General features: G+C 53.8%; 1 protein-coding gene and 1 long non-coding RNA gene across 5 annotated transcripts in view; one reads left to right on the top strand and one right to left on the bottom strand.

Moving 5' to 3' along the window:
• The window catches only part of KIAA1671 (KIAA1671 ortholog), a 124,307-nt gene that overhangs the window by 53,475 nt on the left and 56,246 nt on the right, over positions 1 to 14,586 (bottom strand). The window contains exon 1 of one of the 4 annotated variants that reach the window (XM_070475467.1): positions 6,489 to 7,765. The exons of 2 other annotated variants lie outside the window; for them this stretch is intronic. In XM_070475467.1, coding sequence (XP_070331568.1) covers positions 6,489 to 6,773 — 285 coding nt within the window. In that variant the 5' untranslated portion in view covers positions 6,774 to 7,765. Of the gene's footprint in view, positions 1 to 6,488; positions 7,766 to 14,586 lie in introns of those variants that run through there. One more of the 4 variants, XM_070475468.1, reaches the window with a different exon arrangement.
• Positions 6,684 to 13,279, top strand: LOC139037814 (uncharacterized). Its single transcript, XR_011490730.1, has 3 exons — positions 6,684 to 6,764; positions 11,583 to 11,741; positions 13,090 to 13,279. It is a non-coding gene; the product is annotated as an uncharacterized lncRNA (long non-coding RNA).

Raw genomic sequence — 14,586 nt, 5'->3', positions numbered from 1 at the left:
GAGGAGAGATGACTACAGTACAGTGAGATGTTTTGAGAGACAGAGACCACATTCACACAACTGTTATCACACACTGTTGTTGTCACTATGTTCTATTTTGTTGTTAGCTATTATAACTCTCTTACAATGCTTAATTTACAAATTAAAATTTATCATAGGTACACATATGCATAGGAAAAGCAAAGTAAATATTGACTGGATATATTCATTGAATATATTGGATATATTCTTTGAGTATATCCTGGATATTCATTGGAAGGACTGATGCTGAAGCTGAAGCTCCAAGACTCTGGAGTGTGATGTGAAGAGCTGACTCTTTGGAAAAGACCCTGATGCTGGGAAAGACTGAGGGCAGGAGGAGAAGGGGGCGACAGGGGATAGGATGGTTGGATAGCATCAATGACTCAATGGGCATGAATTTGAAAAAACTCTGGGAGACAGTGAAGGACAGGGAAGCCTGGTGTGCTGCAGTCCATGGCGTCGCAAAGAGTCAGACACGACTTAGCGATTGAACAACTATCCATGGTTTTAGGCATCTACTGGGGGTTTGGAACGCAGCCCCATGGACAAACAGAAGACTGCTGTGTATAATGATGATGTACTGCACATCTTTTCCCAGCTCCGTGTACAAGGACGGCTATTTGGTACCTGCAGTGGGCCCTGGTGGGAGTATTTACACCATGGGAATAGGCAAACGCTGCATACAAATCGGGGCTTTTCCCCCAAAGATTTGGCTAACTTTAAATGTTCACCAGTGGCTCACTGTAACTGACCCAATACGTCCTTCCTGTTCTCAAGGCGTGATCTCAGTGACTCCTTGCCAGAGACCCCATTCTTTCTGAAATCCAAAAATACACCATTCCCTGTGATATGCAGTGATCCAGATTTCCTTCCTGAAATTTCCAACTTCCTGATGAGGCGAGCCAGAGGCACTTGGTCTGAACAAAACATCTGAGAATTGAAAACGCTGAAAGAGGGAAAGTGAGAGTAACAGAGGGGCCCTGAGGTTGCAGAGACCCAAAAGGGGCTTTTTTAACCTTACCCACCCCTCAGAAATCTGGACAAAGACGTGCCCACCCAGGGCCGCCCTCACAGTACCCTTCCAGGTTGCCCCAGATGGGGAGCGACCCGAGGGCGCAGACAGAGGGGTGGACACATACAAGAGCCTGTGCGCGGCCGAGTGTGACCCGGGCGTTAACAAGGTCTCTACCAGAGACGAACAAAACCAGCGCATTTTCTTTAAGGACAGAAAGAGACAGGAGGTGGGAGACGTTGCTTGAGAACGGGAGGAGAAGAGACAGAAAGGAAAGGCATTCAAACGCCAAGAGTGGTTTCCATGGACGTTAAAAATCACAAGTGGATTTTGTTTTTATTCAGGCTTTCTGTACTCTCCACGGATTGTGAGCGCATCTGCTTTTTTTAGGGGAGGGAGGGGGCGAAGGACTCAACCTAATTTCACACAAGCAGAGCCCCGTGGGGGCGGCCACACCTCGGTCCTGCCCTGCTCTCCAGGTCTCGCCCAGAGGCACCGACTCTGGGCCCAGCCTTTGCCCACCACCCCCCGCCTCGACTGGACCGTGAAGAGACCATTGTTCTCCAGGGTGACATCATTCTGCTGCCAGCAGGGTGAAGAGCGACCTGGAATTGGGTGCGGCCAGCCCGGGAGCAGGTGGCCCATCCTGCCTAACCATCCACAGCGGAGCTGAGGTGCGGTCACTGCGAGCTGGGCTCAGGGTTGCAGGGTGGGGGTGGGGGGGAGTCACTGAAGTCCAGCACCCCAGCTCCGCGCCCCAAGGGGTGGCCCGAGACCAGGGCACCTGCCAGGGCTCTGGACCAGTAGTGGCAGGCAGCATCGGCGCAGGGGGGTTTGTGACAGCGGGACCCTACTCCCCTGAAGCCCAGGTCTCTGGAAGAAACGTGACAACCTGTGCCCACCACACAGTAGGCGCGCGGTAATCGGCGACCACGACTGTTACTCTGCTCTCCTCACTGCTCGTACTCCGCACCCTGCGTCCAGAAAGTTTACACTGTCCTCACCGCGGCCCCCAGGCCCTGCATGCCATGGCCCCCCACCCCCCCATCTTCTACCTTCACCACACTGACCTCCCTGCTGGTCCTCAAACATGCTGAGCACAGACCTGCCTCAGGGCCTTTGCACTTGCTTTTCCTGCCGCTGGGATGTTCTTCCTCCAAACCCTCTGAAGACTCATTCCCTTCGCCTCTCCATGCCTCCAATCTCTCATCCGTGGAATATGGGGCTACCCCACGTGTCCTTCAAGGGGGGAGCTGTGCAGATTCGATGAGACCAACTCCACGCCAGAAAGAGGGGCCTGCCCTTCTTCCCCTGCTCGGGGCACTGCAAGGATACCCCAGATACACAGTCCCCCAAACCAGGTTACATCCAGCAGTGGTTCTCAGCTGGGGGAGGGCGGCGGTTTTGCCCCCAGAGACACTTGGCAATGTCTGGGGACAGTTCTGGTTGTCATGCTTGGGAGTGCTGTGGCATGTAGTGGGCAGAGGCCAGGGATGATCTTTCACACAAACACAGGACAGCCTCTCTGCACCCCAAAGAGTGATCAGGCTCAACGTACCAACGGTGCTGAGACTGGGAAGCTGACACATGGCAAGAGTTCAGGGTTGGAGGCAAGCCCTTCATCTTTGAAGACAGTTCCTAAATTTTCAAACGTACACAGCGTATCAGAAAGCGGAGACACCACTTTGCCGACAAACGTCCATATAGTCAAAGCTATGGTGTTGCCAGCGGTCATGTACAGATGTGAGAGTTGGACCACAAAGAAGGCTGAGCGATGAAGAACTGATGCTTTCAAACTGTGGTGCTGGAGAAGACTCTTGAGAGTCTACTGGACAGCCAAGGAGATCAAACCAGTCAATCCTAAAGGAAACCAAGCCTGAATATTCTTCGGAAGGACTGATGCTGAAGCTGAAGCTCCAAGACTTTGGCCACCTGATGCAAAGAACCAACTCACTGGAAAAGACCCTGATGTTGGGAAAGACTGAGGGCAGGAGGAGAAGGGGGTGGCAGAGGACGAGATGATTAGATAGCATTAATATCACCGACTCAATGGACATAAGTTTGAGCAAACTCTGGGAGATAGTGGAGGACAGGAAAGCCTGGTGTGCTGCAGTCCATGGGGTCGCAGAGAGCTGGACATGACTTAATTTACACTCACGTGTTTTATGCTCTATCCCCTTGAAGGCGACTCTGTAAAGGCCAGGGCTCTGTCTTGTTTTATTCACAGCTGTTTCCCCAGTGTCAGAACCCTAGTAGGTGCTCGATAAATACTGGTGGGATGAAAACGTAAGTGAGCGAATGACAGGGTACAAATACACACCTCACACTTGCGAGGGTCTGGCACAGGGGACATGCCCAAGAAAGGTCAGCCAGCTTCTTATTCTCCTTTGCGAGGGGCGCCAGTCTGGTCATCTGGGCAGGAGGGACTCACATCACGGCTCCGGCAATGCATCTCCCCGTGAAAGCAATGATGTGAGGCGTACACTCATTAAGCCCCTCCTGTATGCCAGGCGATTAACAGGTACCAGTCCCACTGAACCGCCCGCCAGACAAGTCCCAGGTGAACCCCCGCTTTACGGATGATGATGCTGAGACTGCAAGAGGTGGCTTAACTTGCCCAAGATCACTCGGGCAGCAGGTGGAGAAGCTGAGCCTCGATCCCAATTCTGTCCCGTTCCTAAGCCCTCTCTGCCGAACGCCCCTCGCCCTGGAGAATCCACCCCACCTCCCGGCTTCCCACTCTGACTCCGGCTGTAGGCCTCAGGGGCGCTGCCGCTGAGCCTGGGTTCTGGAACCTTCTGCCTGGACTCCGATTGTCGTCCACCTCTCTGGCAGGGCTTGTTCTCAGGCTCGCCCTGGGCTGCGGCACAGACGAGCCTCTTCCTGCCTTTGTCACTCGGAGACAATGTGATTATTTCCCCTCTTCCCCCCTTTTATTCGGCAGACGCCCAGGCAGGCCATTAGCAGATTATTTCAAGGCTGCCTTTGGAAAAGCGTTTCGGGGCACGCCTTTCAGGGTTGCTTTCTGCCTGCCAGAGATTCTTCTACTGGGCTCTGAGTAAATAGAAGCCTGAGGCAGGACTTGGGAACAGAAGGGATTATTTAGATAAATCACGTACCAGTTTGAGTCCAAAGACTGAAATCCCGCCCCCTTCCCAGCCCCAGCTCAGGCTCCTGCAGGTGTCTCCTAACTCTTAATTGTCTGTGGCTTTGAAAAGTTTCCTCCCGTAAAACAAACACGCGAAGTCCCCAGGGGAGAGGGGCACGTGTGGATCTCCCAGCTCACTGGGAATCTTTGGAGGAATGGTTTGAGAGGAAAGGTTTCGGCGGTCACGTACTGGGTGACAGGGCCACGTGCTGAGTGCTACGCAGGGCTACCACGGGCATCCTGTGTCTCCTGGCAGCAGGTCACTGCCTTTAAGTGGCTGCAATGGGAAATGTAAAGGATGAGGACATCCCCATTTCACAGATGAGGAAACTGAGGCACGGAGAAGGGAACAGTGTACCCAAGGCTGCACAGCTGGGAAGGAGCAGAGCCAGCAGTCAAAGACAGCAGTCTCTTCTGCAAAAGAGCCTGTGTTTCCACCCCAACTCTGCCCTCATCCCCGGGACACAGGACACCAGGGCACCTGAGAGAAAGCGTCTCCCGGTGCTCACCCACTATGTGCCCAGGCCTGCAGTGGGTACCCGGGTCAACCTGATGACCCCCAGTTCTCCCCACCTGACAGAGGAGGAAACCGGGGCTTGAGAACGAGTCAGGGCCTCTTTGCCAGGATGTGGTTGGGTTTGATTCAAGCTCTCAACCCCAGCGCCAGCTGGTAGATGCTGAACGTTAAATGGGAAGGAACCAGGTTAATTCAGCCCAGATTTACCGAGCGTGCATCAGCGCTGATGGAAGCAACAGTGAACAGAGGAGGCAAAGGCCCTGCCAGACCCCTCTTCGTTCACTCATTCATTCATTCACCAAGCTAGGGAGCAGGGCGATGAGGCCTGGGGGACTCCAGCCAATGCCCAGGGCCAAACAGCGGGGAACTGAATGTTACCAAAGCCCCAGGCCCGTAACTGAATTGCCAGAGAGGGAACAAGAGTGACAGAGAAGAGGGACACAGAGACAGACACTCACGCAGAGACAGAGGGGCAGAAAGAATGACCGAGAGGCCGTCACCCGTCCCAGAGCTTGGGTTGGTGGAATCTGTCTTCTAAGTTCAGGCCCCACTGATTCATCTTGAGCCACAAAGCAGCACAGACCCAGGAGGGAAGATGTCATCTTCACGAGGCATATGTTAGCACCTGACTGCTCTGGTTGCTGTGTGACCCCGGGAGAATCACCACACCTCTCTGGGCCGGCTGAGGGGACGTCTGCAACCTTGAACATGCAGAGGGCTGGCTCAGAGCCTGGGGCACCCCACGGCTCCATCAACCCTGGGTCTGAAATGACAACCGGGACTTATCACAAGGCTGAACCAGGGGAGGAGGCGGCTCAGCACTTCATCCATCTGTGGTCTCCTGTGAACTGGGTCACACAGTCAGGAGACCCTCTCTCTTTGAGGGCCTATGATAAGGGCTTCCCTGAAGCCATCGGGAAGGTCTGGAGAAATCTTTTTTATAGAAGCTTGGTTGGAAAGAGCCCTGAATGGGGTTCCAAGCTGGGGCGTCTGGCACTTGCTCTTCTACTCACTCCCTGTGCTACCCCAGGCAGCTGTCTTTCCCTCTCTGGGCTCAGCCCCACCTCTTCAATCATTAGCAAGGTCCTTGAGGAAAAAAAAAACCAAACAAACCTGGGTGCAGGTTGAGTCACAATCATTAGATGTCATTCCACCCTGATCCCCAAGCCCCATCAAGCTTGCCAGAGTGGGAGCTGCTGGAATCTCAGGACCCAGATGACCCTCCTCCGGCCCGTCCTGGCCCATTCACTGCCAGCGGCACTGGCCAGTGGGCAGTCCTGCCTGCCACCTCGGGTAATCAGATGAGACCTCGCGGTCTTGCTCGGCTCGAAGACCACAAAAGCCACAACTCCACACGCACATGATGTGGACGCTCGGCCACCCATGGAGGGTGTTTGAGGAGACAGAGCAGGTGCCAACTAAGCCTCCCTAAAAATAGGAAGCATTTGTATCGGGTTGGAGTGTCAAACACTTACGGATAAATCAACCAGCAAAGCCAGCCCCGTACACAGAGACGCTGAACCTGGTATAAATGCACGCGCGTCTACCATCAAGGGGAATCACAACCACACGCCTCTCTCCCAGGCACGGGAGCAGGAAACGGTCTGGCTGGATGGACAACTGTCCGGGAAAAGGCAACTTCCCTGGCTGGATTGATGGGACGCCCCCCCCCCACCCCGCCCCCAGCCAACTTCCCCGGGGTGGGGGAGGGGGAGCACTGACAGGGAGGAGTTCTCACTGTTGTTTTAATACTTAAACAAACAAACAAACAAAAATAATAACAAGCTTACTAGGTCTGGGGGCTCCGAATCCGGCTGCCTTTTCCTCAGGGAAGAAAATCTCTGTTGGCTTCGAGCCGAGAAGCGGCGGAAAGACTCTCGGCTCCGGGAAGCCAGGTGTCGGAAGGACGAGGTGCGCTTGAAGGGGGTCCGTCCGGAGGGCTCCCCGCCCGCCCGCTCAGGGCCCACCGTGCTGCTCACCAGGTTGAGGGCCTCCTGGAAGGAGCGCCGGACGGTCCCCATCCACTGGGTCACGTGGCTCTGGGCCACCGTGAGTTTGTCACCCAGGTAATCCATGGGGCTGGTGGGGCGAGGCGGGGAGGGGGGCAGGGAGGTGCCAGGGTCGGTCCTCTGGGGTCCCCCTGCTGCACGCTCGCTCGGGCAAGTTCTGGGCTCTCGCTGGAGAGGAAAGGTAGCCGCCTCTTCAGTAGCTGGACTGGGAGCAGGTCAACACCCGCCAAGCCGGTGGCCAGGGGCATCCACGGGGCTCGCGAGGATCAGGCTGAGAGTCCAACCCCCTGGGGCTGTGAGTAAACACGCTCGCGGCTCCAAGATCCAGTTCCCAGTGCTCACCGGCCGGGCCGGGCCGGCTGGCTGGCTGGCTGGCTCGGGTGACGACAAGCTTTGCTGCGCTGGCTGGCTTCGGGGTGTGACAGTCCCCCCACGAGGTGGGGGAGGAAGAGGCAGTGGCCCCCGGGGAACCCTCGGCGCGGTCCTCGCTCGCCCCCAGGGGCGCCCCCGCTCACCTGGCCCATGCAGGTTTACCCGTCCTCCGGCCAGGGGGAGGGGGAGGAGGTTTCCGAACCTGTGGGCCGGCGGGCAGCTAGCTCATTTCCGGAGGCAGCCACACCGGGGCCCCGGGGCCCCCCTGGCTCCCCCGGCTCCCCTGGCTCGGCAGCCCGGGATGACATCAGCCCCCATTCTCAGCGAGGGGCTTCGCCGCCCGGGAATGCAGGAGGGGCCTCGGGGAGGCGGCCGCCCAGGGAGCTGACGTCCGCCCCCATTTGTTCTTCCCCACCCCACCCCACCCCCAAGTCCCAGCTCGCTGGCTCACCGTCCCGCGGGGCTGTCAGGGCCTGCACGTGCTCGGCAGGCAGCCCACCCGCCCTGCAGCCCTGACCGCCGGCTCAGCGGGGGAGACGGGGATGCACGTGCGTGCATGCGGGCGCGTGGGCGTGTGTGTAGGAAGACCCGGCGGCCCCGGGAAGGCTGAACAGTTGGGAAACTGCCTCCAGGGTGACGGGACCTGTGGCCGGCGGTCAGCCTGTCTCCCTCTGGCGGTCAGGTGCCCAGCCTCTCCTTCCTCCCCCGCCCTGTCTCAGTTTCCACTTGTTCCTCCCTAAGCTCCCTCCCTCTCTCTCCAGCCTTCCCCCCCTCCTCCCTAAAAGGCGACACCCAACCAGGTGAAACAGCCCCCGAAGCCCCCCAAGGAAGGAACTGGGCCGGGCTGTGTTTTAGTACTGGCGGAGTTGCCATGGCAACCCAGGGCATAGCACCTGCCCCATCCTGGGCAGGCAGGCTCCACACGGGAGCAACAGGAATGATTCATGGTTTATACTGGGTCACATGAGCTCCTGGGCTTTAACCCTTGTGGAGCTGAAGTGGTTGGGACTGGGGGTGGGGGAACAAGGGCTGGGGATGGGAGGCAGAAGCATCTGAGACCGGAGGGGGTGCTTGTCGGCAAGGGGGAGCAGCAGCTGGATCCTAAGGGGAGGCACGCGTGTTGGAGAAGCTTTCTTCCTTCCAGCAGGGATGGACCCTCTGCAGTACAGATGAGGAGGCTCAGGCTCAGAGACGTAGATTCACTGGCCCAAGGTCACACAGCAAGGCTCTACCACCAGGCCGTGGCCCAGGCTGTTTCCTCCCCGCTCTCTGCCCCTTTTCAGGGTCTGACGTGGCGCATGGTCCAGAGTTGGAGCTCAGTAAATATTTATTGTTCAAACGCCAACTCCAAGAGTGAAACTTTGATCAGTTTGACTGCATCCCAAGAGCTTTTCCCCACCCACGTCACCTTCAGTTCTGAATAAATATTTGCTCCCTAGACACTGATCAAAGGGCCTCACTTGAGAAAGTTTTTCACGGAGGCGTCTCTGACAATGCAGCTGACGCAGCTCTGCTTCTCTGGATCCCCAGTCTTTATGGATGTTCGTTTGCTCACTCATTCTTTCACTCATTCATGTGAACATCTGGAGACTGCCCTCTCTGGGCCGGGCGCTGAACACGGACCCTCAGGACAGCCCCTGCCCTCGAGGGCTCACAGACCAGCAGGGCCCCGTGATGGTGCTGATATTACTGAAGAGCGTGACTCAGTCTCCAGTGCTCTTCTAAGTGCTCGCAAGAACTAACTCGGGAATCCTCACACGAACCCATTTGACAGAGGGGAAGACTGAGGCCCAGAGAGGTGACAGTCACCTCCCAAGGTTTTCCAGGATGCTAGGCAGCCCTCAAGACGGCCTCCAGAGATCCCTGCCCTCTGTGAGTCATACCCTGGTGTGGTCCCCTCTCAAGATGAGTGAGAATTGGTCTGTGTGCCCAAGAGGTGAGGCAGAAGTGACAGCAAGTGACTTTCAAAGCCAAGGCCTGCCGGCCACCATGCTGTGAGGCACTCGAGCAGCCCCGTGGAGAGACCCATGTGCAGACAGGCCAGCCACCCCAGGCCAACCGCCGGCACCAACTTCCAGCCACGTGAGTGAGCTGCTTTGGAAGCAGGTCCCAGATCGCCAGGCAGACTCTTGGATGACCCAGGCCTTGACCACAACTTCATGGGAGACCCTGAGCCAGAGCTACCCAGCCAAGCTGCACCCCCAATTCCTGACCCACAGAAACCACAGGAGGGTCAGATGCCCAGAGGCAAGGTAGCACCTGGGCCATCTGGAAACAGGCTGGAGCAGGAGAGAGAGGGGAGGGGACAAGGGGCTCTTACAGTGGCCTGCACCCTCACTACGCAGACGAGAAAAGGTGCACAGGGCCCCAGGTTCTCCCTCCAGGCATGTGTCTGCCCCACCCACCACCCCATACAGCCTCCAGGGTTTCCCTGCTTTCCTCATACACAGTGTCCGCAGCCAGCCTCCTGCAGCAGGTGGTCCCCAGCAGACCGGGGACTCCCAGGATGGGAGCAGTCCTCCCCACCTAACCCCAAAAAGCTGCACCAGAAATACCTGAAGAGCTGGAAAGGGATGCAACTTTTTAAGGTGGGGGGGATTTACTGAGCACCTCCGGGAGGAAAAGAGTTACATCAAAGCAGCACCTTTAAACCTGTAATATCCGGGGACTTCCCTGGCAGTCCAGTGATTGAGAATCGCCTTGCGATGTGGGGGATGTGGGTTCGATCCCTGGTGGGGGACCTAAGATCCCACACGCCGTGGAATGACCAAGCCTGAGCTGCATCACCGAGTCTGAGAGCCACAACTGAGGAATCCATACGCTGCAATGAAAGATCCTGCATGATGCAACGAAGCTCCAACACAGCCAAATAAATAAACTAACTTAAAGTTAAAATTATAATATCCAGTGTTGGCCAGGCTATGGTAAAAGTCATATTTACTCACAGACAGAGATGGAGATGGTTATGCATTTTCTGAAGGGACTTTAACATTCAAAATCAAAATTCTTAAAAACAATGCCCTGCCAGTTAGCAACACGCATGCTAAAGTGTACTGACATCTGTAGCTCACTTTGAAATGCAAGGGGAAAAAAAAAAAACCTGTACACTAAGGAAGAGATGCGAGGCTAGATTTTTCTTAGGCAAATGTAGCAAAATGTGACCAATTACAGAATATTCCTGGTGGGTATGTATAATTTTTCCATATGTTTGAAATTTTCCATAATAAAAGGCTGGGGTGGAAGGATGAGCCTGCCTTTTGACCCCGAGTTCCTTGATCCACGCCCAGCACTTTGTCCGGAAAATGAGCATGATCTATACAAAACATTTTTGCCACAGGGGTGTTTATCACAGTCATATGTGATAGTTATATTTGTGAAAAAGTCGTAAAAACCTTATCATTCAACAAAAAAGAGACTTGTTCAGTGCTGTGCTGACCCATACCCAAGTCAGAGGCAAAACGAAGTCAGTGATATTGATCCCACCTTTATGTGTTATGTCAGTGGTCGGTTTTGTGAATTAATTTTGATTTTTAAAGAATGCTGTATAAAGAATTATTTATCTTGACAACCTATTTTTTTGGGGTGCTCTCTTAAGTTGTAGACCTTACGTGTGTGCCTTAGTCACCTCACCCTCGACACAGCCCTGGATTTGCTAAATCAATACAGCATCATGGTTAAAGGTTTGTAGACCTGTCACTGACTCATTGGAAAAGACCCTGACGCCTGGAAAGATTGAATCAGGCAAACGGAGAAGGGGGCGGCAGAGGATGAAGTGGTTAGATAGCATCACTGACTCAAAGGGTATGAATTTGAGCAAACTCTGGGAGATAGTGGACAGAGGAGCCTGGTGCGCTACAGTCCATGAGGTTGCAAAGAGTTGGACAGGACTGAGGGACTGAACAACTCTTCTCTAGCTCTTATTATACTATGTGGCCCTAAGAAAGTTACTGAGCCTCCCTGATTTTCAGACAGGAACTCATCAAAGGCTGTCATTGTCACTGATGCTATTGGTACCAGGGGCTGTAAGTGCCAGGCATCGTGTTAGCAACACACTGTCTGCCCCTCCCAACATGAAATGAGGTCTGTGCTAGGGTTACCACCCCCATTTTACAGATAGAAAAAACTGAGGCAGAGGGATTCCGTAGCTGGTCTCACAGCTATGAAGTGGTGCAGTGTGCAATCCCCAGCCTTGTACCTTAAGCAAGGACAGGAAGACCAGCCTTTGCCAAACCAGTCTAGGAGGAAGACAGGGTTGGGAAGAGCAGAGGGAACTAGGTGGTGGGCAGGATCACACAGTCCGCCTCCTTCCACACCAGGGCAGAGGGGTGCAGAAGGGAGCTAGAAAGCCAGATTGCCTGCCTGCTCCCAGCTCCCGGCTCCCTTTAGGTACAATGTGGTCTAAAAGTCTGACTATAAAAAGCGCCACTTTCTGAAAACTGGGGCACAGCCTGAACGCTTTCCCCGCCAGAGGACTTTTTCTGCAAACTCTTCTGTTCTCTCCAGGAAACTCTTGGGAGGTTGCTGGGCATCAAAAAGGAAAGAAAGTCATCTCCCTACATAATTAATCCAAAGGACTCTGGAGAAACCACTGCGATCCAGGAAACAGAGGAGAATTTTACCAACACAGTAGGAGGTAGAGACCAGAGGTCACCATTTCCAGACGTGAGTTTGCCGTTACAGAAATCAGCATGCCACTCATTCATTCATTTGACAAATTTACCTGTGCAGTTACTTTGTGTCAGCTCCGTACTAATCCCGAAGGGACTATAGTGCCTGAAGAGCTTGGGGTAGTTCTCTAACTCTCAGCCATTAAGAGGAGAGGGTATCCCAGTGGACCATATCAAACCTGAGACTATAATTTTCTCCCCCATATCTAATACAAACGTGAACACTCTATAGAGAATCCCTCAGTGGAAGAAAAAGCAGAGAAAAAAAAAAAATGAACATTTGCAATACAAATACCAAGAGCTAAGAAAGACTAGTGAATAACACACTATGATGGGAATGTTAAGAAATGGAGGGGAAACCCAGCTAAGAAAGTAGGAAGTTGAGGAAAGGCAAACAAACAGAAGATGACCATTTATTGAGGATCATTTATTGTAACTGGAAAAAGGAAATCTAGGTAGGGTTTTGAAGGATGAATAGGAGTGCTCCAAGAAAGCTGACCGGCATCTGCAAGGGCCACTGGGCATGGTCATATTCCACCCTCCCCCGGGCTTCTGCTCGTGCTATATCCCCTGCACCTCTGCCGAGAGCTGCTCTCCCCTGTTCTCCATCTCTAGCAGATGCCCCCCCCACCTCGAGACCACCTTCAGCAACCCCAGTCTTTTCCAAATCTCCCACAGGAGGTCTCAATTACATGATCCTGCTTCCCAGAAAACTGGACATTCCAGGAGTAGGCACGCAATGTCTCAAAATACATTAAAATAATATTATATATACATAATTGTATTATTATAGTATTAATCAATATTATGTTGATAAGGATGATGTAGTGGAAATAATAGTGACGATGAATTGAGGATCTGCTCTATGCTGGAAACTGGTTACCCAGGCACCTCACCTCACATACTCCTGGTAACAACCCTATAGGGTGAGCCCTATTATTAATTATCCCCAGTTCGCAGAGAAGGGCAGAGAGGTTTTCAAGAGCTGAAGGTATTTGTTCAAGGTCACTGAGCTGGCAAGTGGGGCTCTGGGACTTGAACCCAGACTTGTACAATTGCAAAGCCCTCCTCCTTCCAGGGCAGAAGCCAGACTCTCTCCACACTTCTAAAACTCCTTAGAACAGCCAGTTCTGCCCCCAACCGCCATGCATGAGGGCGGTGACTATTCTACACCCTTCTTGGGGTGTCCTCAAATCTCCTCTGGTCAGGAAATTTCTGCAGAAAGACTTGTCTGGGTACAAATCAAAGTTTCCTTTCTTGACAACTGGCCTAGAGACTCATTCTGGGGACCATGTGTGGCTGAAGGGCTGATTTGTGGACCCAGCTTAAATCTGTTTTCTCAGGGACTTTCCTGGCAGTCCAGTGATGAAGACTCTGCCTTGCAATCCAGGGAACATGGGTTTCATCTTTGGTCAGAGGACTAAGATCCCACACGCATTGGAGCAACTAAGCTCGCACGCGGCAACTAGAGACTGTGCATCGCAACGAAAGATCCTGTGATGCAACGAAAACTCGAGGTGGCCAAATAAATAAATATTTAAAAAAAAAACAACCTGTTTTCTCTCCCTGTGGGATGGAGCAAAGCTTTCAAAGAGCCGATCGGTGGCCAAACTTCTCCTTTCATTGAAGAACCAGGCCCAGGTAGACGGCTGTCCCAGACCTCAGAGTACACCTGTGACAGGGGCCCTGATTTTCCACAGGGGTCGCTCACAATCTGCATTTGACAGGGTCTCTGGCCTCAGGTCTGACCTCCATCCCCAGGGTCTCTCCACCCCAGCCCGACTGGACCAGCTGCCATCCTGGGATGTGCTAGGCTGTCTCTTGTTCAGCACTTTGCACATGCTGTTCCCTCAGGCTAGGAAACTGTCCCACCTGTTCCTCACCTGGTCAGCATCTACTGTCCTTCACAGCTCAGCTTAGGTACTCCCTCCTCCAAGAAGCCTCCCCGATACATGCCCCCCAGGGGGCCACCTCTGGGCTCCCACTTTGCCAAACGACCCTCTCCCGCGTCATAACAATCTGAGCTGTAGCTCAACTGACCAGTCAGTCTCCCCACTGGACCCTGAGACCAGGGGCAGCAGGTATGTGTCCTGTTCAACCTTGATTCTCAGCATCCAGCACTTGATGTGCCTCCCGTGTGAAATGAGGGAATCGCTGAGGCTTGAACCCGAGTCACACAACTCCCAGCATCCCTCTGCCTAGGCTTGTTTCCAAGGCAACAGGGAAAAGAATTCTGATATGGGAGAAAAAAGAAAACAGAAATGACTTGACCTGACAAGTCAATCCCAGATTATTTATAAACCAAGCCCACGACTATTTCCTTGTGTTCATTTATCACATTCTTATTCAAGTAGTCATTTTAATGACCTAAGATGCCCCTAATTAACCTTGGAAGGGGAGTGGTGTCGAGGGGAGAAAAAAACAATTTGAAAAGGAAATCTTTGTAGAAACAGCCAGGAACTCGTCTCGCTGCTTTATCACGCCCCACCCCAAATGCAAGCGGAAAAAGGAGCATTTTCCATGCTGGGGAGAGCCTGCCGTGTGGCCCCGCCCCATGTGGCAAGGTCGGTCTGTAATTACAGTCCCCCTTTGAAGAGCTGGGCGTCTAATAAAGCTGCGGGGTCTGCCTTCTCTGAAATGGAAACGGGGTGGGCCGAGGGCCCCACCCAGTTCACACAGCCACAGCGCTGCCCTGGGGCTCTGGGACAGTGTTTCTGGAGCGCTGCCATCCCTCCTTGGGCTTCCTAGTAAGGAGATGGGCCCCACTGAGGTCTGATCCCCTTGCCTGGGGTTGGTCAACACGCCCCTTTCCACAGTTCAGTTCAGTTCAGTTCAGTCCC

Source organism: Odocoileus virginianus, chromosome 12 (genome assembly GCF_023699985.2).
Source record: "Odocoileus virginianus isolate 20LAN1187 ecotype Illinois chromosome 12, Ovbor_1.2, whole genome shotgun sequence".
Taxonomy (NCBI): domain Eukaryota; kingdom Metazoa; phylum Chordata; class Mammalia; order Artiodactyla; family Cervidae; genus Odocoileus; species Odocoileus virginianus.
This window is presented reverse-complemented; position numbering and strand designations above follow the sequence as displayed.